General features: G+C 39.6%; 1 protein-coding gene across 1 annotated transcript; it reads left to right on the top strand.

Moving 5' to 3' along the window:
- The first annotated feature begins 1669 nt into the window (after positions 1-1669).
- Positions 1670-24538, top strand: plcb2 (phospholipase C, beta 2). Its single transcript, XM_075448654.1, has 32 exons — positions 1670-1846; positions 2109-2186; positions 3159-3227; positions 4082-4222; positions 4646-4725; positions 4871-4924; positions 5005-5080; positions 5351-5451; positions 5764-5924; positions 6031-6177; positions 6334-6491; positions 7202-7284; positions 7449-7533; positions 8488-8701; positions 8812-8897; positions 8976-9072; positions 9194-9278; positions 9425-9549; positions 9764-9915; positions 10299-10463; positions 10564-10663; positions 10834-10938; positions 11105-11169; positions 11301-11391; positions 11506-11988; positions 12175-12358; positions 12809-12950; positions 15697-15761; positions 16262-16318; positions 16510-16567; positions 20526-20609; positions 23090-24538. The coding sequence occupies exons 1-32, from the start codon at positions 1763-1765 to the stop codon at positions 23258-23260; spliced, it is 3846 nt and encodes a 1281-aa protein (XP_075304769.1). The 5' UTR covers positions 1670-1762; the 3' UTR covers positions 23261-24538.
- The last annotated feature ends 2328 nt before the right edge of the window (positions 24539-26866 follow it).

The raw sequence follows: 26866 nt of genomic DNA, 5'->3' as shown, positions 1-26866 counted from the left end.
CACAAGAACTGAACTGAAAATCAGTGGCATCAGATCTTAATGAGGCATGAATCCTCCCCAGAGCCCGGATCTCAACGTTATTGAAACAGTGTGGGATCATTTTGACAAAGAACAGAACAAAAGGCATCCAACGTCCAAAAAAGAGCTTTGCAGAGTAGTTCAAGAAGCCTGGAGAACTATTCCTGAAGACTACTTGAGGAAACTACAAGACAGTTTGTCGAGGAGGGTTCAGGCTGTGTGGAAGAATGCTGCACTCATTTCCTGTTTTTCTGGCAATATCTAAAATAAAAATGAACAAAACGAGGGGTGGCTCAAGAGTTCTGCACATGGTGCAAACATTTGATTATTTAGTGTTTTATTGCCACGTTAGCTGTGTTTGTGTTGCAGCACAGAATGAGCATTCAACCTCTCAGCTGTGCAAAGATTTCTTAAAAAGAGTTGGTGCATTTCACCATCCAATACAGAGAGCTGCCAAAGTGAGAAAGTACATTGTTTCAACTGAGCGTCTACAACACATACAAATACATACACATATACCATACATGTGACAGGGGACTCAAGCAGCGTTCCTATACAAACACTGAAGAGTTAATTGTTTTATCAGCAGGTTTCATTAGATGTGAATTGAGAAGGGGATGACCGGCTGTAACACAGGTTTGACACGGTCACTGGTGTTGGTCTTGTCATCGGCATCTTGGATAAACTGACCCTGCGGTGATTCCCCACACGTCTCTTCTGTGGTCCCTGACTGGCTGACTGTTTGCATTAGATATTGCAGTCGGAAGGTTTATTTGAATGATATCCAAATAACCAGGGATCCTTTGTTGAAACAGCAGTCAGCAGCCGGCTTTGAGTAATAAATGACGCCATGACCCCAGATAGATGGTAGTTGTGGCATAATTGGATTTAATGATAAATCTGTAAGAAAATGTGAATTGATTCGGGAGTAGTGGTGGACTCAGAACAGCCATTTATTGGCATTAACCAAAAGAAAGGACCACATAAACCAAAAGTGAACATTTTCAGCGAGCTTTGGTGTTTCCTCACTTATTAAAAGGTCAGTTCATCCAAACAACATGAAAAACATTTTCTCGCCTTCCTCAAATGTTGTGAAGCTATTCATACACTTTTGACTCTCATCGAACCTGGTTTGAAAACATTGTCTCTGTTCTTCTGATGGAGCCACAGAATACAACATGTCAACATTTTTTAAATGAAATATTTTCTTGAATCTCCAAAGTAACTCCAATAACAACTCTAAAAATAGGCGCCATACTGAGAGAAAGGCATTACTTTTTCAAACTTTACAACTTTGTTCCATTTTTTTCTGCAAAACTGAACAGAAATTTACCTGTATTGACTTGTTGTGGTTTCAGAAATATCACATACATATATGAAATTTAAGGGAAGTTGTTCAATGGAGAATACTTTTTTGGGGGGAGGGTTACTGTTCAATATAACTGAAATATCAACCTATATTGTTATGTTGGATTACAGAGCTTTGAATCTTTAGACAGTTTGGCAGCAGCACATTCACCTTTAGTCATGTTACATGTTTTTTTCCTCTTACTTAATTTGCAATGCATATTAGCTGGGGTGCGTCCTGATTACAGTCAGACCAACTGAGCTCCAGTTTAGTACATTTTTGCAGTGCAGAAAGAGAGATAAGCTGGTTACTGAGTATGATCATGGTGGCTATCCAGATCCTAGCTAAATTTAATTTATAGTACTAGTGGAGCAAAGGCTACTCTAGAAGGGCAAAATGAATAAGAAAAGATACTTTCTGGAGCATCCAGAGGTCAAAGACTACCTGGTCAAAGGAGAAAGATTCACCAAGTGGTCGGAGGTGAGTGAACATAGAAATAAAATGAAAGCAGGCGAGAATTGGATATCACAAAAAAGGAAATATATGCAGATCAAATTGTTAACTCTCATTAGTGAGCAGCACAGATTTTTTTTTTAATCCAAACCATTTTCTTCTTTTTAACTTTAACTCAACTAACTTAAACATCAAAACACATTTAGTTTATGTGAACCAGTTCAGCATCAAGGAGATTATTCAAAAAACAATCAACTATGTGAGAACTGGTTCCTTTGTCTCCTTCAAGGACTCAACAAAGACTGTTCCAATCACAATGAAGATGGATTCAAAAGGTTTTTATGTCTACTGGATGAACCAAAGCAAGGTAATCGATATTTAGAGTTTGGAAAAGGAATGAATTCACTGGTGAGAAGCAGCACTACCTTCCATTTAGTCAGGTTTAAACGTGGGCACACAGGGCACTTTAAAAAGAGCACCACTGCAATATGATTGGTGTTACATAACTTCCATCCAGACAAAGCTTCTAATTTTTAGGTGATTTTCTTAGATTTCATTTATCTTTTTGTTAATTTCCATATCATTAATGAGTGTATATTTAAAGTTGCTGCACTGGATGATGATATACCCACAGATGTTCCTCAGTGTAAACTTTTACATACATTAGAAATGCCGCTCTGTCATACAGCCAGTTTGCAGCTGCATGACGCTGTCCACAAAAATCATAAAAAAGACTTAATTTAAGTTTGCTTTATAGCAAAACAGCCGTATAGGATTGCGTTAGAATCTGACTGCATATCAAACAGTGGAATTCATGTCCTAGATTCACATCCACTGTGTGAGTAATGTGCATGTGATGAGTCTCTCCTGAAGCTGTGGGATAGTTCAGAGCTTCTGTAACCACCTTCCTGCCTCAGTAGCTATTGATCGGTGCTGATACAGGCTCAGGATCTCGGCGCACTGTGCAGCTGCGCTGGGATGTACTCATTGGAGAGGATTCTGTCTTTTAGTGCTCCATCCCATCACTGAGGCAACTTCAAATGCCACTTCTCAAATCAGAAAACTGACATATTTAATATGTGCCCTATGTGTCTGAGCGTTATTGTACTCAAATGCTGTTGGGGATTACAAAGTTTGCATGAACATTTGAAATGAAAAGCGAAGAACAGCACTTCTCTGCATGTTGTTTTAAGACAATGTAGTGAGATGTTCTTTACACAAAGTAAATCTCATAGTATTTGCTTTTTGCCAAAGGATAATTTGTATCTAAATCCATTTTTGGCTTAGCGCCTACATGTTGATTTTAGTGTTGGAGACGTTTTCTGCCTCTTGTTTCTAGGAGACGACATTCCTGGATGTCGCTACCATCAGAGATACCAGAACAGGAAAATATGCTAAACTTCCCAAAGTGAGTATTTTAAGTATTATTTAATGTAGTAATCTGCACTCTGATCCAATTCAGTCCAATGTATGTAGTCCTTATATAAGAATCTCTGCACCTATGCAAATATGGTGTTGAGCCCTTAATTTGCCCATTAATTTGTGAAGCATATTTGCATTGCAAAAACAGCAATGGACAAATGTACAAGGGCTACTGCCCAAACACAGAAACACACAGATGCACTGGCACATAAAAAAAATATAAATACTGTCCATGCCATAGACTGAGTCATGATGTGAGACTTCCATGAGCGAGCTCCCTTTGCTTTTCAGCTTAAAGTTGGCAGTTGTAGTTTCAATTCACTTCCAGTCCTGGTCTCTACAGAGAGCTGCCATATGCAGCCATCATCATTCTCTGTTCCCCTGAGGGATAGCTGAGAGGGACATATCATTGTAGTTGGGGTGCAGACAGAAACACATCTTCCTCTTAAACCTTTGAGGAGCTTTTGGAAAAGCTGCTCCAACGCTGATGTCCACCCCGCATCATAGAGAGTAGAAAAAAAGCAATTTATTGTGGGGAGGCATGCAAAGGAAGGCCGTGCCTACGGTGTTTGTGTTGCACCAGAATTAATGTTTGGGGTGTGTGTGTGTTTTTGTGTGTGCAAATCTCCTTGTATTTGTGCATATGTTTGCATGTCCTGATCACCATATTTGCCTGAGTAAGTGAAGCCTCCAGATGTCCAATCAGTGCAAGTAGTATGTACTGCAGACTTAAATGAAGCTTCCTTTAAACAAATGGGGAAACATTAAAGGAAACACACAAAATGGACACAAATGAGTTGGAAAAGAAATTTCATATTTGTGTTAATTTTCTTTTTATAGCATCCAAAAGTCCGCAATGTGTTCAACCTGGACTTCCCAGACAGCAACCATCTTGCCAAAACCCTGACCATCGTGTCAGGTCCAGACATGGTGAATCTGACTTATCATAACTTCTTTGCTTCCAAGGAGAAAGTGACACAGGTAATAAAACAGACTATGTGAAGCTGATTTGTGTTCTACTGGCACTGTGTGTTTCCTCACAAGTTTACAGTCTTTCTGTCATTTGTCCCCTGTGATAGCTCAAATGCACCCACAGGCCATCAGACATTACACAACAGCTCTTTGCTTCCCCTCATATTAGGCACCCTCTGCTTCCCTCTTAGTTTTATTAGACTTTATGACTCCAACATCCGGATTTAATCAGCTGTAATAAAATTACTACTGTTCTTTGTTCAAATGTAACATTCACTGCTATCATTTTCTGAGATACTACTGAGCTAACACCCTCTGGTGGAGAGTTTGAAAAGCTTTTACAACCTTTTGAATATCAGTTAATGGTGACATTGACTTTGAAACATTCAAAGTCAACATTCCTGATTATTGTTCTTGTTAAATGGACAACAGAACTGGGCAAATGACATTCTTGCTATTGCCTACAATCCTGCAAGGAATAATTCATGCAGACAAGTCTTCCTGGAGAAAATGTAAGTGAACTTCGTGCAATCTGACAACTGCTTGTAGATGATGAGTGAAGCACTTTTACTTACATCATGTTCTGCACACAACAAAGTTGTTTCTTATATGTACTCTGAATCTGAATGGAAATACTCTTTGATACTTCAATTTCAGATACGTCCGCATTTCTCTTCACACCAACAAGGATGGCAAGATTCCAGTGAAAAAGTAGGTTACAGTACAACCAAGTCAGTGTGTGGAGTATGTTTCTATATTTTCATCTCAGTGTTTCACTTGTGTTTTTTCAGCATTTACAAAATGTTCCCTGCCGATAAAAAGAGGGTTGAAAGTGCCTTAGCAGCAGCCCACCTCCCTAAAGGAAAGGTCAGAAGTGAAACCTTCTGTCTGTCAAAAATGCATTTATAATTGGGCTTTTATTCCTACCAGTTCCCCAATTAATGTGTTTAAAGTGTCAAAGTGTTTATTATGGTCTTTAAGTAAGGTTCCAAGAATTCTACAGCAAATATTTTTACATGCTTTGACACTCATTTGCTTTGCATGAATAAGTTGCACAACAAACTGTTTTGGTTTAAATTTTACAGTCAAGTGTTTCTAGTCAAGGTCTGACATGAAAATCGTATCTTTATGTTTTAGTATGACAGCATGAAGCCTGATGTGTTCACTGAGTCTGCCTTCAAGTCCTTCTTGACAAATCTCTGTCCTCGGCCTGAGATCTATGAAATCTTCACTTCTTAGTAAGTCTACTTCTGTGCTGCACTGATTATCTCCTCATATTACTGCAAAATCCTCGATTTGGTACTGTGTCACCTGTTTATTAGATAGTCACTGCTCTTCAAATAATATACTATATATTCTTTTAGTTTTAGCTGAATTCTAATTTGACTTTTTGAGACTATCTCCACTTCCTCAAATAATTCTAACACTTGGCCAGCCTTAAGCATTAAGACTCCAGCATAGGCTCAGGTGGCAGATAGTAGGTCATGACTGGCATGAGCACCATTAGGCAAATATCTGATGTGACTCTCATGCCTCCTTATGAACTGTAGCTCCAACAAACCCACCATGACGAAGGAGAACTTCACAAAGTTCCTCAACGAGAAACAGAGGGACTCCCGGCTCAATGAGGAATTGTTTCCACGTCTGCGGCAAGACCAGATCAAAGCCCTGATTGACAAGTATGAACCATGCTCCAATAATTCCAACAGAGGTGAGGCCCATAGAGGATTGGCTTCCTCTTCAGAGGATTGACAGCCTTGATTATGCTTTTGTGCTTTTCCTTTGAATGCTTAAATCTTTCTCTCATTCATGTGCAGGTCTGATTACTCCTGAAGGCCTTATATTCTACTTGATGGGTCCAGAAACAACTGCTGTCATGCAGGACAAGCTGGCCAAGTGTCAGGACATGACTCAGCCTATACCCCACTACTTTATCAAGTCCTCCCACAACACATACCTAACAGGTGACTTACATCACTTTGATTTTAGATTGCAAGGAAAGAAATCATAGGATAAAGGTCATCAGAGAGATCAGAGAGGTTTTTCCTTTAACTTGTCATTGGCTTGTTTACTTTATGTGCAGCCTTGGAGGTATTCATTTTTTACATCTCCTTGTGTAGCTGGGCAGTTCTCTGGAGTGTCCTCTCCAGAGATGTACCGTCAGTGTCTTCTGTCTGGCTGCCGGTGTCTGGAGCTGGACTGCTGGAAGGGGAAACCTCCAGATGAAGAGCCAATCATTACCCACGGCTTCACCATGACCACTGAGATCCTCTTCAAGGTAGTTTAAAATTTCACGAATGATAAATGTTTAACATAAAGACGTCATCATTTCACTTTCATACATCCCTTAATCTTTTAACCCCTGTGAATCCTGCACAATCGAACAACAGATGCAAATACATCACTTGGATGTGTGGAACAACAGGCTTTTGCAGCGGCTTCACACCTCTGTGCTGGTAAATGATCACCTCAGTCAGCTTTGAGGTTTGCTTTGTTTCCGGCATCTTTTCAAAAACACCTCCAGAAGTTTTTTATGGTCAAAATGTATTTGAGTTATCCTGTTAAGTAAGAAATAACTTACAATTCAGTCATACTGAAATGGTCATTTGAAACAAAGACAAACAAGTGTGCAAAAGCCTTCCAAGTGCACACACAAATACAGAAGCAGACAGGCAGGCGTCATCCTCTCATACTCAACTCTTCCATTTAAGGGCAGCTGGTAAAGAGGTAATGAGGCAACAGCACTTTGTCATTATGTCCCTACTAGTTTTGTTAGAGAATTGTCAGAACTGGCCCAATTTGTTGAGCTTTTGTGTGAAATTGAATCATGAATTAATTGGGATTATATGCATGTTTTTCCAGTTTGTTGCTCTCCTGTTGGTTTGTTTTGATGTACTATTGCTCCTTATTTAAACTAAATCAAACAAATATTATTTGAAACATTAAAACAAAAACATAAATGCTGGTCTGTTTTGTGACATGTGACAGGATGTGATAGAAGCCATTGCAGAGAGTGCCTTCAAGACCTCCAATTACCCCATCATCCTCTCATTTGAGAACCACGTTGACTCGTAAGATCTGCGCTTTAACATAAACTCGTGCCACAACTTGATGTGATCATTTTATGGCGTAGTTATTATGAAATAAATCTTGAAAGAGCATATTAAATGCAGCTGAATCTGTTGAAAAGGAAGAGGTAGGATGCTGTAACAGACATTACTTTGATTTGTTTCAGGGTGAAACAGCAAGAGAAGATGGCCAACTACTGCAAAACCATATTTGGTGATGCCCTGCTAACAGAGCCTCTGGATAAATACCCTGTAAGTCCACTGCTGCAACACAGAATTCTGTCAAAATAATAATTAGATTGAATTTAGGGTTATACATGGAGGACTTGCTGAAGGATTGCCGTTTTACTAGATTGTAATCTAGTCAAAGTCATAAACAAAATAGATAGCACAAGTTCAAGTTTCATGTCAGTTCACTCTCTTTCTGCCAGACAAGACCCTGACAGACTCCCATGCTGATTTTCATGATCAGCCAATTTCTATTGACCTCTTTTCCACTGTTTGTGTGTGTGTGTGTGTGTGTGTGTGTGTGTGTGTGTGTGTGTTGTGTGGGGGAGATATTCACGTATTTGTATATCTGTGGCCAGAAGACATGAGAGACATGGCCAGAATTTCTGAATTGATTAGGTCATGAATTTTCCCCCCAGATTTGATATTTTTAGGCATTTTTGTTCCAGACTGCAATATATCAGCAACGAGGAGGAACAAATCTAAGGATCGTGATGTTTTTGCTTCCTAACCAAATATAATCCACACTGCCGGATGTATTCCTTTGGATTTTAAATCCAATAAAAATTTCCAGGCCCTTAGAGCTCAAAGTCAAAGAACTTGTGGTGCTTCGACTTGACTCCTGTGCCATGAGGTCGAAATTTGCTTTGCTTGCTGCATCTTAAAAAAAAGTCCTCTTTCGAAAAGTAACAAGAAGGAAAGTCAGAGAGCATAAATTTCAGCAAATCCAGTTATCTAATCTTTAAGAAAGGATGATGAAAATGATGATAATGAAATTCCCCTTGGTAGGCTCTGCAAACATACCTCCACATCTGTGATGGAAGCTTATGAGCAATGTTTGGCATTCATAGCTGTATAGGCTCATTGACACTGTGTAAATATCTAAAAACCAAGAATGGGACTATACTACCCTACTATTGTTGATTAATCTTTGAAAATAGACTTTGATGTCTCTCTTGTCTTGTCTCTTATACCCAGCTGAAACCAGGCCAGCAAATTCCCAGTCCCTCTGAGCTCATGGGCAAAATTCTCATCAAGAACAAGAAGGGCAGCCACGATAAGCCAGCCCAGACAAAGAAGAGCACTCCGGCAGCCACTGATCAGATGACAACTGCAGCTGCAGCCCCCCAGGACCCAAACACCCCAGCCCCGGATACGCCTAACCCAGCAGTCAGCACCCAGGAGAACCAAGGTGCACACAACTAATCTCAAAGCGAATCAGGTTATGTAAGGAAAAAAAAAAAAAAACAGGCACATTTTGTTATTTTTAGTTTTCACTGACAATATGTTTATATATTTAAGCTGAGGGGGAGGCAGCTGTGGAGGACACTGAGGAGCAAGAAGATACTGAAGAACAGGATGAGGAGAAAATGAAGACATCAGATGAAGTAAATCATGAAACGTTTTTATCTATTTCCATCAACAAGAGCCCAAATGTCACTTAACTTCCTGTCAATCCCCCACAGGGCACAGCTGGACAAGAAGTAACAGCATACGAGGCCATGTCATCCATCGTCAACTACATCCAGCCCAACAAATTTATCTCTTTTGACAACGCAAAAAGTATGCCTGTGCACGACAGCCTCAATTTTCAAAATGCAATGTGCAATAAGGCTTTGGTAAATACATCAAAATCAATGTGACTTATGCAGCCCCCCCTCCCCATATTCTTCCTCTTTCACAGAGAAAAACAAGAGTTATGTCATCTCATCTTTTGTGGAGACCAGAGGGGAGGCAATGATTGCCAAGACTGCTGTTGAATTTGTCGAGTATCCTTAAATAGTGCTGCAGATGGAGTCCCTCCGTTTGAAATAAATTGTGTTGAAAATAGGTTGTTTGATGCAGTCAGTGGAGAATAAAGGGACAATTGCCAATATAAAGAAAGATTTTCAAGCTTCCTGAATCATTTTCTCAGATACAATAAAAGGCAGATGAGCAGGATATACCCCAAAGGAACAAGAATGGACTCATCCAACTACAGTCCTCAACCTTTTTGGAATGTTGGCAGTCAGATGGTGGCGCTCAACTACCAGACGATGGGTATAAACAAAGATTCAACACTAAAAATCACTTAAATTCAGACAAGCTTATATTCTTTTAATACTTTAAAGTGAGCTTCCATTTTTTGCCACAACAGGTCAGTGTTGCACCTCTTAGAGCTGCACGGGCTGTGCTCAGCATCCCAAATGGTCACTGCTGCTCCCGAAGCTGAAGGGAGGTGGCATTGATGGACTGTTTTTGTGTGTATTTTCAGACTTTCCTATGCAGCTGAACATGGCCCTGTTTGAATTCAATGGCAGAACAGGCTACCTTCTCAAACATGATGTTATGCGTCGTGGAGATAAGAAGTTTGACCCTTTCTGTGACAGGATTGACACTGTTGTGGCAAGCACATTGACCATAAAGGCAGGTTCACGGCCTCTCTCACTCTCAAAGACGTTAAGGCTGCATTATTTATGCTGCTATATGGCAAGTAAAGAGGTGAACAATCAGTGCAATATGTGTTTGGCTGACAGCTGTTTTTGCTTGCCAAAACTGAGGAATAAGTTAGTCCCAAAGCTGTGGAAAGTCTGTATGTGCTGTTTGGATGCAGAGTCCGTAATAATAAGAGCGTCCTGCTGCGACTGAAACAGGTTTCCTGGTATTTTTGTGGACTCTGCAGAAGTGAAAACCTGAGATCTATTTAAATCCACTGTCTCATCAGCATGCATAGACACTGCAGCACTCATCAATACTACTAACTAGTTCATACATGTGTGTCATCAAATCTTATGCACTTGTCTCACTAGATCTATTCAGGACAGTTTCTGTCTGAGAAGAATGTGAAAACAGGTGTTGAGGTGGAGGTGATCGGACTGCCAGGAGACCCCAAGAAGAAATATCGCACCAAGTGGTCCCCTGCACCTAACGCTATTAACCCAGTGTGGAATGAGGAGCCTTTTGTTTTTGAGAAGGTGAGCGTTAAAGCCCTCAATGTTCGAATAACCTCAATGCATGTAGGGGGGAATGGGTTTGTGTATATCCTGATGACTTGATATGTGTTTTGTTTTTTAGATCCTGCTCCCAGAAATGGCCTCTCTAAGAATTGTAGTCCATGAAGAAAATGGGAAATTTTTGGGACATAGAATCATCCCTATTGATGCCATTCAGTCAGGTCAGTAAAGCAGAAAAAAACCCAAACACCTCATCTAATCTACATATTTTAAAAGCAATGAGTCAGTCAAAGTCTCAGAATGTTTGCGCCTAAGATTTAGCCAGCTTCTGTTTCATTAGAGGAGCTGCTGCCCTGTTTAAATCACCACGATTTTTATTCATGCCCTGCAGGCTTCCATCACATCTGCCTGCGCAGTGAGAGCAACATGCCTCTTACTCTACCTGCTCTTTTTGTGTACATCGAGGTCAAGGACTACATCCCCGCTGCCTTCGCAGGTGCTACATTTTTACTTAAAAGAAACCACCTGCTATCAATGTTGCCAGAGTGACAGTCAGGGACATAAACTGGATGTGTGGAGCTCACCAGTATTTAATTTTTTTTATTATTTAAATGTATGAATTGCTGTTGGCTTGTACACTGATGGGTTTGACTCTTCCTCAGATTTCACAGATGCCTTATTTAATCCAACAAAGGGCTCGGAGAAGACCACAAAGACCCCCAAAGAGGTAAAATCATCCAACACAGCTGATATGTCATGTGCCCAGATTTCCTATAAAACCTTAACAGCACTGATTAGGTTCCTGGAAGATGCCTAGCTTTGCTAGATTGTTCATGTCCTGTTCTCAAACCCCTGCAGTCATCCTCTGACTACATTTCTCCCTACGAGTTGCCTCTTGTGGTCCAACCCCCCACCGACAAAGCAAAAGAGAATGAAACCCCTGCTGAAGGTAACAAACAGCTCTGGGTTTATTTTCTGGTGATTCTGATATTTAATATGACTCCTGTATCAGGTCTAACTGCTTGTTTTTTTATTTCATCATTCAACTTTCTGCCTTTTCTAGAAAAGACTACGTCTGAACCCACACCACCTACTGAGGCCACTGACCAGTCATCCCAGTCTCTCCCTGACAGTAGTGCAGTGGAAGCCAAAGAAGAGGCAGATACTCCACAATCTGAGCCTTCTCCAACTCAAGACACGGCTGCGGCTGAAGATGCAGGGCCAGATGCAGCAAGCCCCACATCTGAAATCCCCCCTGAAGCCTCTCCTTCCCCTGAGGAGGCTGCTACTGAGAGAGAATCAGCCCCAGAACCAGTTCCTGAGGCCGAGAAAGAACCAGGCACTGACCCTGGAACAAACCCAGATCCTGATCCAGATAATAAGGAGGCATCAGAAGCAGCCAGCACTGCTGAAGAGCCTGTTTCTGAAGAGCCTGCTGCTAAAGAGCCTGCTGCTGAAGAGGCTCCTGTGGCTTTGCTCCATCCAGCTAATGCATCACCCGAGTCTGCAGAAGGTGACTCATCTCAGTCGCCAACATGCAGTGAAGGTAACAATATAGTGCTTCACTTGCTGCACTCATCACAATTTCCCTTCTGTCAATCCAGTTTCAGTAAAAGGATGCTGGAAAAGGAAAAATAAAGAGCAATTTAGAAGTATTTTCTGTTGATTAGATTTTATCTAGGACTCAGATAAGAAAATCCCCACAACACAGTCTTTTGTGTTTATGCTGCAGAGCCTTCAACAGTGACTACTGAGCAACTGACACAGCACAAGAACTATCTGAAGGTCATCAAGCGTCAAGAGAAAGAGACGAAAGAAGCTGAAAAGAAATATCAGAAAAAAGCAGAAGATCTGATTCAGAGATACTCTGACTCCTTCAAGGCCATCAAGAAGAAGGCTTCGTTGAAGAAAAAAGAGTATGAGGATTTTTTTGCCCTTTTTCTTGCTGGAATACAATAAGCAGTTTGACAAAAGATGGTTTTGATAATGTTGGTGGAAGAAGGGTCTTCAGATACACATCTATCCACTTGTTTATAGTCTAATCATTCACCAAAGATGGTTCTGCTTCCTGCAGAGTAGCTCCGAATTTTACTGCATATTAATACTGACTCACTAATTAAGCTGTTGTTGTTTTGGTCAGGTTTATTGATGAGATTATATTCAAATGCATGAAGAATATTCTGCAGCTAATGTGTTTTCCTAACTGAGTTTTAGAGAATGAGTTTGGGGTGCAGTGCTTTTTCTGCGCCGTACTCCACATTATGCTGTCAGGGCAAGCCATCTGTTTAAAAAAGAGCATAGTGGCTGTTAGTGTATAAACTCCTTTGCAAACTTTAAGCTGTTTTACTGTGCTACGTGTCCTCCAGGGGAGGGTGCAACACCTCTGACAGCAGTGTGAAGACGGAACGGGTGCAGGAGCAGAAGGAGAAAATGCAGGTTGAGCTCCAGGCTCTGTGGACGGAGCAGTGTGATCAGATGAAGAAGAAGAAAGAGCAGTGTGCTACAGAGGTTAATGAAATACACCTTTTAGTTTGAAGCTCTGTTAAAGTTCTGTTAAAAATGAGGGAAAAAGACTTCAGTGGTGAGAGGAAAGTCGATATATTTTCTTTTTACTCTAATAAGCATTGTAGCAGAATTCTGCTTCTCCTACCAGCTCTGTAGAGTAAAAAACGCAAATTTTGCATCTTTTTTAGCTCATTATTCTGGTTTTCTGACCCACATAATCACTGTTTGTTAAGTACCAATAAGATATTTACAACACAATGAAATCTAGTCAATTAGATTTTATTGAGATTCTCCCTGTTTTCAGGGCACTTAACAACATAAACCAAGTGATAAAAAAAGGTGTACAGAAAAACAACAAACATTAGACCAATAAACACCTGGCCAGCCGATTACTGGAGATCAGAAAAATTCAACTCCAAAACCAGATATACCTACAGAAATCTGCAGGGTGGAAAAAACACGAGTTACCGGAGCAATAAGACACAAACCTTCCTAACAAAAACAGCACACGAACAAAGTAAGATACATAAAAAAGAAGAGTCAATCGAAAAATTCATCAAATGGAAAGCAACACAACTCCATCTTAATCATCCTGTTTTATCTACAGCTTATGTCAATACAGTTAAGTACAACAGTGACCTTATAAGATGATGTGTCATTATCAAAGACTGTATAAATCATCTCCCCTTGACATTCTAACTCAGCTGTAAGAGCTGGAGTCACCATAACACATTGCCACTTGCTCCATGCAGCTGACAATCAAACCCCTTTTCATAAGATCAAAGAACTCATTTAAACCCTATAGTTAAAGGAGAAATGAACACTTGAACATACGTCAGGGGAATAAGAGCTACTAAAAATGAAAGTAAATGTAGCATTGCGATAGTTCTGGCAGACCAATGCTGAACTAGTCAACGCGCCCTTTGCCTATTGGCTGACGCCGACCCAACCCTCATGGCTGTCCACAAACCAACTGCGCTTATGGGTAATCAGCTGCTGCTCGCAATTGGATGCTGGCATTTGGGGCGCTTCATTTAAACTTGGTTGCTGTCACTGTTCTTTTTTGCTTTCTGCTTGCACCCACCACCTCCCCTGCTCCACCGACTTCTCATTGCCAAACAATTTCATACTGTTGTTCATTGTTGCTTGCTCTGTTCTAGGGGGTTTGTTGCCTTTACAGCAAATGGAAGGCACTCCACCTGAGGATGCTGCTGTTCCCTGTCTTGGCTTCCATGGAGCTCATGGAAAAGTCGGGAACTTCCTCCGAACAGAGCCATACCGCCAAACACAAATTGTATGCATTCAGAATAAGCTTCTGAAATTTATCTCTGTTTCTCATCTCATTTTGACGAGAGTGGTTCTGACAGAACTATCTTTGGGAAAAGATTATTTGAGGTTTACTTTTAGTTAGTTTGGCCCATTGCCTATTTGTTAATGACCCACACTGCAGCCAAATCACCCTTTGGTTGTCAGGACATTTTTATCAAATTTTCCCCCTTTGGCTTGTCTATCTTTATAAAGCCGATGGTCAGTATTGTCTTTGTGAATGTGTTATGGCTGAACTGGCCAAAAACCCAAACTGCATTAGGTTTAAATAAACAACGGCGATGCATGCTCCCATTTTAGTATCTCTTTACTCTTGCTTTAACAGTACTTACAGTTCATTGCATTTTACTGCAGAATATTGCCCTTCTTTCATATGCATTTTAAACTTTAATTCAGTTTATATATTCGGCTGATTTGCTTACAAATTAAGATTTGCACAATAAATAAATAAATAAAATCAATCAATAAAATTTTTTTTATTTAAACTGTAGTCTATATAATATATATTTAACATATTGTTAGCTTGTGCTATTTTCAATTGAATACAGAGCCTAAATGACTCACAAATCATTGCTGTTTATTCCCATAATACACAGCATCCAAACTTTTTTGTAAACAGGGCTTTTGATTACAGTAAATGACCTATGAGATTAAATTTAACAATAAAATAAGTATGTTGCCCTGATTCTGATTTGTGCTGATTGCACTCAAACTGACACCAATGTTTGTATCTTATTTATAACTGCTATTATTATTTTGTGCTCCTTTTATTATTGCTAAAAGTAATCAGTAGTTCATTCAGTAGTTCATTAGCTAACCTGATCATAATTGGGTTGGGTTTGTTCAGTTAGATTAACATTTGGAGTTGATATTCTAGTCAAATGTGGTGATTCTTAAAACTGAAAGACAAAATCTGCTCCTTGTTCGTATGTGACAGTTCTTATGAGTTGCTCTCCAGCAACCACTCTCCTCATATTTAGCTCTTGGCTGTCTTTATTATATATAATGACTTGCCCCAAAAATAGAATTAGTTTCTATGACTCAGTATGCATTCACCTTTCTCCTGCAGCATCTAATTTTACCTCACTTTGTTGTGTTTCTGGGATCATGAGCAGCGAGCAACCAATGCTTAAGAGCCTCTTTTGATTCTGCATCAGACTGAAATGCTCTCAGAAAAAGTTCAGGATTTGTGTAACATTTAAAGGAGGTCAGTCAGGTCATTTTTTAATAGTTGTGCCCTCAGTTGACAGAGTGCAAATAAATGAAAGTTGACGTTATGTATAAAGGTCCTTGGCCAATCTTAAAGTTGCTAATCAACAACAGAAAGATTGCACTTTTGATTAGTGTTATTAGAGCAATTCAAGTCTCATTTAGAGCGTTGCCTTGACTGAGAATGTGCCATTTCCTTATCCTGTTGTGACAGAGACTTGCCAAACTGTTGGAGATGGCCATGGAGAGACACACCAGTGAACTGAAGACCCTGGAGAGGTGTGAGCATGCATGCAACACATTTAGGACACGATGCACACATCAGAAGGCTTTGCTGAGTCTGTCCAATCTGTGCCTTGAGGCTTTAGTGTGACACTGTCTGTGTGTGTCATCTGAGGTGATAAAGCTGACATTTTGCAAAGAGAATACCTCGAATAATGAATGAATCACCTCAGCAGGCGGGTTTTCCAATGTCCTTGGCTGGCTTATGGTGTTAGGTTTGTGTGTGTGTGTTGTCCAAAGTCCCCAGCAAGCAGATGGTTATCTTAGGACAGCCATTGTCCAACAGGTGTTTAAACAGCAGTAGGAAAGCAAAGGCAGCTCGGATCATCTAGCTGTCTTCTTCTCACTGTGCATATAAGGTCACATCAGACACAGTCAGCCCTGCAAATCTTAAAGGGATAGTTTGCCCAACAACAATAAAATGGAAAAGGTTTGTTTTAGAGGTTTTCATTTAAAGACTTTACATCTTCACGTACTTTTTTTTTCTTTTATTGCAGTGAAGGTAAAGAAAAGAAGAAATTGCTCTCAAAATGTTCATCCACAGAGAAGTCAAAGTGAGTTCACAGCATTCAATGACTGTTTATTTTCAGTTTACCCATTGTTACCAAGAAACAGCATTGTGTCCAGAGTGAAAAATAAACATGTGATAAGAAACAGCTCAGCTTGTTCACGTTGAGCTGGTTTGAATGATGTGGTGAATCTTCAGTAATGTATATGTGGTCTAATTGAAATGATCTTCATTTAGGCTGAAAAGGGCGATGTCCACTGAGCTTCTGGATCAGACGAGTCAGTCTGACATTGCTGTAAGTGCAAAACTACTCTCTTTACAGCTATAATCGCTTTTAATCATGTATGTAAAATGAAAGGAATAGTTTGATCATTTCAAAGATGTCTTGCTGACATCCATATTTCTGCTTTTATGCCATTTTATTGAACAAATCTACAGCTACACCCAGACACCCAGAAACAACTAGCCTGACTCCAAAGATGAGCACATTTCTGTAAACTGTTTTTAATGCATTCAACAGTAAACATGATAAATTACTTTTAAAATTACTCATAGCAGACTGTTTCCTCTGGTTTCTAGTGTCTATGCTAAACTAAGCATATATAGAAGCAATATAATCTCTGAATAAACCCCAAACCCTTCTCTTGCTCATTGACGAGCCTCTTTTGTCAAACTGTTACTTTCAGCCTGGAAACGTGTTGGGCTCATATGGCTCATCAGGGGGTGTTTTCACTAACAGCAGCTTAAAAGTTTGACATTCTATAATCTTTGATCTACCAGTCACACAATGTACTTCTGAAAAGGACTATCTTTAAACTTGGTTGGGGTTTCCTGCTTTTCAAACACAAGCAGGAAGTTCCGGTGCCACCGTAGCTTTCTATACACTTGACACACTGCTGGCCAACAACAGCTGGAGATCTGTTACAACCCATTCAAGAATGACAACTATTGTATACCCTGTTTGCTTTTAAACATGGATGGCAACAACAGATTATATAAGAGATGAATGTCAAAACTTGGACTTACTTTAAATCTTATGCGGCAGTATCTTGGAGTCCAGTAACAGTCTGGCTTTATTGGACTCCATTTCAATTAATGTTCTCAAGAAATACTAGATGTAATTTGTCTATAAGTCATTACGATGTCCTTACCTAGTTTTACTCCTCTTGATCAGAGTGCTGGTGGTCCTTCTGAACATGACTCTATAATTGAGTAGATTTTACTGTATTTTGGAAATGTATTTGGGACTGCCTTGACATGCCTGAGAGTCTGTGGGAGTGATTAACAAGCTGTTTGGGTAAAAGTAAGCCAGAGAGTTCTTTCACGTTCTTCTGAGGGAGTAAGAAACACATTTTTCACTCTCATTTTAGCTGTATCCAAATGCTTTCCAATTTTAATGCACTTTTTTTACAATTTTATCGTGCAATTTAGCATTAATGTTTAGTATTAGTGTTCACACTGCCTGCTTTTGAGTTGGACTGTTGAACTTTTATTTTGTATGAGTGTCCTGCATAGAGGTGGCATTTATAGTAAAGTAAAAGGGCCAAAATTAAGGCTACTTAGTACACAGCAGAGGCTAAATACTGGAGACTCTATTCTTGCTAAAGCCAGCAACTGATCGGAATAATGACTAGCCAACACTAGCATCCAGTAGAGGAAAATTAGAGGGCAAGTTTATGTTTTACCTGCATGGAATCTCATGCATCTAATGCAGCTACTCACTGGATCATCTATTGACTTGTCTGTGTATAAGCGTGGGGGGGCTAACAAATAGCATCTCTAAGCTTGTGGCCCTATGAATCAGATACTCACTCAACTGGACATTAGCATGGGAATAATTGCAAGGTCTCTCTTGCAGATTCGATCTAAATGGTAACAAAAAAATATATAAAAAACTCGCTGCTGCTGCTAATTTATCTTTTTCATTTACCAAAAGGGAACAGTGAAGGCGTAAGCCAAGTTCACAGTACTATATTTCGTCAGATCGTTGTACTGTTCACTGTATGAAACGTGCTTCTCTTGTGAGAAGCTTGTGAGAATTTCTGAAGTCCTACTGGCTTCACACTGCACAAATGACCTACAGCAGGGAGTCACACAACAAAGAGAAGTCTTCTCTTGTTATTTTCTGTTACACCATTCACAATACAAGAGGCTCCTGATGATTCAGTTTGTTTTGCTCACTTGGTTGACGCAGACAACTTGCAGTTTTTCTTACAACGGCTGCTCTCTCCCAAGTCTGTCATCGATATTGCAGACTGGAGAAATGAAAGAGGCACAGGTGTTTTCGTCAGCATCTCACCAAATTCTGCTCTGTTTCCTGAGCAGACTCTCCACCATGTTTGTTGTATGTATGTTATTTTTCTTTCGTTCTTTTCCCCCTCTCGTGTCCTATGACCCCATCTCTCGCGCTCTCACTGGTTGTAGCTCCTCACTCACCAACTCCTCCCTCGCTGACTGCTTCAGAATATCAAGCCACCCAGATATTCAATTGGAGAAACAGACATGTCCACAAGTCTCACAAATGACGACTTTGAAGTGTTCAAGCGGAGTGTTTTCATCACTGTTGATCAAACTTAGATTTTCTTCAGCTCTGGGCCATGTGTCTATATTTGCCTGTGTCTATATTTGAGAATTATGCTTAAAATCTTGTAGTTGCATAATACATGCCCAAATTTGTGTTTTTTTCAGTGTTAGAGCTCCAAATATATGTCATATAATAAGTATTATAATGCCCTTTCTAACTGCAAAAACCTGGATGGCAACAGTAAAATGCCAACCAATTTCTATAGTATAGGGAATGCAACTGGGCTTAAAAAATTAACCATTAACAGGGCACAAAGCAGGAAGAGTCTTGAAGTGTTGGTAAAGAAACACACAGGGACACTCTGGCACTGCAATCGTGGAAAGACTCAGAGGTAATGTTTCATATGAGTAACCAATGCCAGCCGCAAATGTTAAATGAATATAACTTCAAATTTATTGAAAAAAGAAAAAAAAATGGATTCTAACTAAAACAGCTGTAAGCAATTGGATCTGTAGACGCGAAAATGAGAATCTTTATCACATTATATAATATTGATTCGTTTGCCAACTATCAACTCTGTCTTGAGATGATGGGAGAAACAAGCAAAAGCAAGAGAGCGAGTGTATTTCCCAAAAAGGCTGAACTCTCTGTTTACTTTAACCCCGAAACACCTAGAGCAATTCAAGAACAGTAGCTATTCTATCCGTGGGCGGCAGCATAGGTCTTTGAGGGTTAACAAACAGCGCAATTTGCATGCAGATCTGAAGCTATGTGCACACTACACTGAGCATGTCCATGTGTGCCTAAAACACCACCAGTACCAGATTGCCGTGGTGCACTCAACAAATTGTTGTATTGAACAGTGTAACTATGGTTACAAAGTGTCTAAAGATTTGAATAAAACAGAAAATGAATATTACCTTAGGCATGTTACAGTACACGTGTTCACATAATACACGCCTACGTTACAGAAACACACACACACACACTCAAACGTTGTTGAACTGTAAGTACACCCACATTCACAAGAACACGCATATTTATTCACCCACAATAGGCCCCCGGGTCACGGACAAACCAACACACCTTTTCACACAATGAATAAAGTGCAGCAGGCTCTGACTATAGGCCAGGCTTGCCCATTATTCAAAGTCTGTTTACCACGATCGGGTTAATCCATGTGTGGTCGATGACTCACTGAGCTCTGCTCTTGTTCTTCTGTCAGCTCATCAAGGTTCAGAGCTGATGTATCTGGGTTAATGACCCAACCATTTCACTTCGCCCCTCCACAATCGACTAGATATGGATAGCAGAAATCTCCCCCCCATCCCACCACACATTGTGGTCGCATTGCAGTTCATGCTGATCATCTTAATCAGCATTTATCCATTTTTTACTGCAACTAGTTAAAACACAATCTTTTGTTTAATCAGCAATGTCCCGGTATTGAATTCTTGAGTTCAGTAAGGGCTGTGTTATTTAACTAGACAAGTCCAACCTGCGATTTAACTGTATTGATCCTCTCTCTCAGGTTGCATCCCATGGGTGCATATACATACGCTCACAGGGAGGAACATGAGTAGATGAACCACTTACAGACACACTAACAGTCTGTATCTCTCACACTAAAAACACAAACACACACAAACAAGCTTGCACAGACTCAAAACCACAAATCGATAGTGTTTTTCAGTAGTAACATGTTTTGTACTTTATTGTGTTGTTACAGTCTTCAGAGTACAGTCCACAGCAAGCAGCTCTGATGAAGAAACAAGCTGCTTCACTGGAGGAAATCAAGGCTCTGACTAATCAGGTACACACATTGATATCAGGAGACATTTGCTTTGTCTCTTAGGAGGACGCTTCACATACTTTTCTTTGAACAGAAACAGTGGAGAAAAATGAGGGCAGGAAGGAGGGAAGTTCTTTTTGCACATAATACAAAAGTACTATCCACAAAGCCTCATGCTCAATTCCTGTCCCTCATTTTTCTGCTTAAAAAGCAAATTTAATTCCCCTCAACCCACTATTACATGAATTCACTGAAAGCTTGCCTATAAGCTAAACTTAATTAAAAAGAAAGACTTATTCCCAAAATGTAATGCTTTAGCTTGTAGTGATGAGCATTTTGCCTTATTCATAACCTTTAGAGGGGCTCATATCCGAAATCCCTTGCCACTTTGTGAAAATACTTTTTTCAAACGCGTGTACGATATACATTACAACATACATGCCCCTACAGGTATATACAATCCAAATTATGCCCACAAGGAATACATCATTAAACACACTGTGGCAATCTGCTCATTTAGTGTGTCTGTGTGACGATGCAGCGTGACACATCAATTATAAGGGATTTAGAAACAGCAGACCAAGCTCCTACAGCTGTAAAGGACGTCAGAGTCCTCTTAACGACAATGCTTTCCTTTAAACTGGAGAAATCTTGGCAGTCAATATTGAGAGAAGAGGTGTGAGATAGTTCAGATATTGACGTTGGGATGCCAGATGCCAGATTGATGGTTCTTATGTCTCTCCAATAGTATAAGCTTACAAATACAATTTTTGTTATTGTGAGAAGCAGTGGGTAGAAATTCAAATTAAGCTTAAAAAACAAAAGGATGAATGAGGATAATTTAATGTGAGCCAATATGCAACTGTATTTAACATTGTTGACTGTGTATTGAGACATTTTCATTGTATTTGTCATGGCCCCTGTTTTGGTTTCTTAGTTTCTGTCATGTTTTGCATTCTGGTTAAATGTATGTCTTTTATTGATCTTCATCCTGCATCCCTGTTTCCTCGCTTCCTGTTTTATTTTGTAGATATTTCCCCCCCTGTGTAATCTGTTTCTTCCGCTCTTGTTTCACACTAGGTCTTAATTTTCAGATTGCCACACCTGATCTTGTTAATTATTTCACTCCCTGTGGATATATGCTCCTGGTTTTCATTTTCTCCTTTGCCAGATCATTGCGTGTTGGTTTTGTCCCAGTCACTCCGTGCTGGTTTGTTCTTGTTATTAGGTGTTTGGATTCACATTTTCACAGGTCTTTTGAATTTCTGTCCTGCCTTTTGTCTACAGTTGGGTCCTCCTCTGCCTCAAATCTTGACAATACTGTGCTAAACATTTTTTTTTAGGTCAATCCATGTCACTGGATTCAAGTCCACTTCCTAACTTGAAAGTGATCTTTATTCCAAGTTGTGCCAAAACAAAAACTCATAAATATTATAAGCACCAGCTGAAAATACAGGCCGAACATAAACACAATGAATTTGTCCTATTTGATGTTGTATGATGCACCAAATGTTCTTAATTTTAAACAGGCGGGTCAGTCCAGCACCTGGACTGTTCTATTATGAAGTCATAGATGCTGTTGTCATAGATGCAGAATGTGGTTTAGCATTGTCTTGCTGAAGTATGCAAGGCCCTCTGTGAAAAAGACATAGTCTGGATGGGAGCATGTGGGAGCATATACCTTTCAGCATTGATGGTGCCTTTCCAGATGTGCAAGTTGCCAGTTCCATAGGCACTAATGCAACACCATCCCATCAGAGTTGCAGGTTTTTGAACTGAACTCTGATAATGAACCAGATGGTACATGATTTTCATAAAGAATATAAAATTCCAATTAATCTGACCCCAAAACAGTTTCTTTGTCACAGTACATTTTTAATGAGCTCTGGTTTAGAGTACACAGCTGTGTCTCTGGAAAATCTTCACATGTTGCCGCTTCTTTGCATGACAGAGCTTTAACCCGCGTTTATAGATGTCACAGTGAACTGTATTCACAGACAATGATTTCTGGAAGTGTTCCTGAGCCCATTCAGTGATTTCCATGACAGAATCGTGGCCGTTTTTAGCGTAGTGCTTCCCGAAGGCCCGAAAATCACAGGCATCCAATATTTATTTTCCACATTTTCATATTGAGGAACATTATTCCAAAATCACTCCATTTGTAGATGCAGTTTTTTTTGCAGATTGCTGAACCTCTGCCCATCTTTACTTCTGAAAGACTCTGCCTCTCCAAGATGCTCTTTTAATGTTTTATATCTCTTTTAACGTACCACTTTTCCATTCTTTTGTTGCCCCATCCCAACTTTTTGAGAAGAAGTGCCTTTTATTTGTTGCAAGTAGATATTGGGACATGTGTTTCGAAAATTGTTGCATTTTGTTTTCATTTACATTTTATCCTGCCTCCCAACTTCTTTGGAAACAAGGTTGTAATAGAGGCAATAAAGATGTCAACAAATTATTTCGCCAATCTTCTAACTGTCCTTTGGTCCCTGTGTTGGCAGCTCAACCAAGAGGCCCTGAAGGAGCATGCACAGAAAGTGAGGTCTCTGCCAGCAGAAGTAAGGGAGGCTGTTAATGTCTGTGTGGGGGCGCACTTCCCCGAACTGGTTGATGAGACTGGAGACAAGAAGGCTGCAGGAGTGGGCTTTTATGGAGATGTCTTCTTAGGTTAGGTGTATCTTAGACTCAGCGATCTCCTGTGTATCCCAACCTTCATTTTTTTGTCCTGGACACAATATTTTTTTCATTCTGTAAAGAAGCATTAAGTCTGAATTTAACTATAAAGTAGTAGAAGACTATTCAGTTTACAAAGATCAGAGTGATGATTAATGTAGATGTGTTATTCATAGTGAGAGTTTTAAGCTAATAATGATGAGTACTTGAAGGTTTTGTAGTCCAGAAATAGATGGTTTTGAAATTGTTTTCAGTTCCTATTTGACTCTTTATTTCTTCTTTTTTTCTCATGAGTGAAAAAAACCTCCCTAAATTCAGCTACACATTGAAAGATATCTTCCAGATGGAGACTTTTCACTAAAAGCCTTTCCTTTGTACTCAGTCTCCTTCCTGACCTCTTATCAAGTTTGAAAATGGGAATAACTGTTGCAAGAATAATGTAGTGGTAAAAATGGGTAATCACCATCTGCAGGCTGAGAGAGACAATCACTCCATTTGTCACACTTCAGTACAGCTTTATTTTGCATCTGTGATTCTCTCTGAGGCCAAAGTGAAGCATTCACTCTGACTCTGATGTAACCATGCAGACAGTTTTGCAGAATAAAAGGTAATTTTATTCTTTGACAAGCAAGAAAAACCATAAAGCCATGACAATGCGGGACCAATACATGAATAAAATGTTGGCTGGATGCCATTTGGTTTGAAAACCTGGGTTTATTATTGGCTTAGATTATTTTTGGAGTCACAATATTTTTCTTATGTTAATTCAATTCATGACAGTTTCACGAACATGATTTCATTTTTTATTTATTTATTTATTTTTTATGTAAATAAACTTTAATGGATGCAAACATTTACATTGCAAGGCAAAAAAACATCCACTTGAGGAAGAATGAAGAGGTGGCAGATGACCAACACAGAGCTGTTCGTCTCCTGTTCAGTCTCCTTGTTTTACACGACTTGATTGATTACTCACTTTCACTCGCTGTTTCGAGGTTTAGTTACCTAAACAACTTGTGTAGGTGTCGACATAAACTACTTAGTAGGGGTTAAGAAAGCATAATGGATTGCCTTAACATAGACCCTCTCACAATGTCCACAGCATGTTAAAAATCTCCTTGAAAGAGCTTGCCAGAGACACAAGTCCTGCCACATCTGCAAACGGTACAATTGTGAAACATCGCAGATGAAATACCTTATTTTGAAAGATATGTTGGCACAATTAATTTCTGATGGCAAATTTTTGTTTTATGGCTCTTTCATGATTCACCATGCACTGGGGCTGGTTTATTAGCAATTGCAACTGTTACTCTTTCCTGTGTGACTTTCTAATTAATAAAGTGACATATACATTGTACGTGTGTGTTTTTTAAAATTTTATTTCCACAAGGAAGTTGCACTGAAAACATTCACAGAAACTTGCAAATAAGAAGGAGCCGATTTGTATGAGGTCCGCATAAACTTCTTGATTGTTTCCAAGGAGAACAGAAAAACAAGCAATGTGTTGTCAGACAGATGCACAAATGAAAATTGTTGTAACAATTGAAATTATACTCCTCACAGGAAGCCGGTAAAGTGGTACTGCTCTTGTCTTTTCTGCATTTATCAAGTCAATGACCTTGCAATGTTGTATCTACAGACTATCGAGGCTTGACTGTAAGGGGAAAGCTAAAGAGATATAGAGAATTAATTACTTATATTGTTGAAGTTCGTGTCATGGTTACAATGGTTTCCGACAGCGCATAAGCAAAACAAGAACAATTGGAGTCCTAATGCCAGCCGTGGCCAGAAAACAAGATAGGCGAATCACAGAGCTCCTACCTGAAAGGAGTAAAAGGGAATGAGCACCCTGAACTTTCCTCACCCACAGAATATATCACACTCTGGAATATCTTAGTTGCTTTTTGTTGACAAATGCAGCACAAAATGCTGCTGTATGTAACTGGATAGGCAGATAATTTATTACAGCAACATATGTTGTACAGCCTGCTGCTACTTGCAGACTTGGTGTATCATACTTGCTCAAATCCAATTTTTTTTCGTGTATGTGACTCATATCTTATTTTTTCAGGGCTGTGTGGACAGAAATCCAACCATCAGATTTTCAAATCAAATTTGTGTCACTTCAGCATGTGCCTGTAGATCAGATACCTGAGGACACTCATGTCGGATTCCATCTGGCTTTGCGCTTATATACACGGACTGAGACTAAAACATATATGTTAATAAGAAAAACTGAGGATTAAAGCACAATCTAAGCAAAAGATACGTGTGCTATTTGTAACCAAAGTGTCCAAAACTTCATTCAGCAATTGGAATGTGAGCAGGAGATCCAGTTATGACTGCCAAGGTTTGTCTCTCTTTGCACACTGCTTCCAGGATCTATGTTTGCCAATGCTATTGGCACACTATGCCTTGACTGATTCACAATAACACATAATTACAATGTCTTTGTCCAATCCAACAAATGCGAGATCGGTGATGGATGAAGTACCATAATAGAGGCACGTGGATGAGATAGAGTGCAGGAAAAAAAAACGTTTTAGAAACTGAGACATGTTCCAGCTTAATGTCAGATCCACATAGAGTGCATCTGTCTCTCAGTGAGTGACACTTGTTTCTTCGCCTTTTCACTCACATGCATGCATTCATTACAGAACCCAGCTTCTCTCTGACTCACCATCCAAAGGAGTCTGTCCATTTATTTTATTTTATTTTTCTGTGACACCCTTCTTCTGAATCAAATGACAAGATTGACATTTAAAAGCGGAGGACAAATCACCAGGAGACACATCTTGTGCCCGAGAGTCCTGTCACCTTATGGACAACACAGATGAACTGTTAGCTTTCAAGTGTGAATCCAGTCAGCCCTGAATCACGAGGACTGATAATCCTACACAAGATGAAGACACCTCTGGCACTTCCGTCTCATACCAGCGGGAGAGAAATGGCTAAGGACCTTAAACAACCAGGAAACACATTGCTTATCAATGACAGGAAAGTCAAAAGAAGGAGAAACTCGTGTCACTTCCGAAGACACATACACACAAAATGACCGAGTAGCTGCAGGAGCAGATGGAAAATCAATATAGATTGCAAGAATTCCCAGTTAATGCAGGTTCAGGGAGAAACCACTCAAATTAAAATGAAAGGACTAACGAAGGAAAAAGTAATGATATCCTTTTTTAAAATGCTAACATGTTAGGTATGTTTAATATGGAATGATTAGAGCATCTGCTACAGTGATATGTTGTGAAATGCTTACCTTTTCCAATTGACTGACCTTTTTTAAAGAAGAATTACATGATTACATAATTGAAATAACAAGATGAAAATTCAACTTTCTGAGTATATCACCTTTACAGCAGGCAGTTTAGAAGATGATCAAGTGTTTGTTTGATTATACTGTCAAAAAGCCTCTGCTGAAGGTAATTACTTTTATAGGAGGTTGAGAGCTATATAAATTCTTAATCTAAAGAAACTATGGGAGATTAAAGGCAAATAATATTTTAACACCAAGAGAAATTGTACTGAACCTCAGTCCTAAAAATACAATCCTGCTTATCAAATTCTCGGTTCTGAGCCGTGTTCTGTTGAAACATAAC

Source organism: Odontesthes bonariensis, chromosome 17, assembly GCF_027942865.1.
Source record: "Odontesthes bonariensis isolate fOdoBon6 chromosome 17, fOdoBon6.hap1, whole genome shotgun sequence".
Classification (NCBI taxonomy): Eukaryota; Metazoa; Chordata; class Actinopteri; order Atheriniformes; family Atherinopsidae; genus Odontesthes; species Odontesthes bonariensis.
The sequence above is the reverse complement of the archived record's forward strand: the minus strand, read 5'-3'. Positions and strand labels throughout refer to the sequence as shown.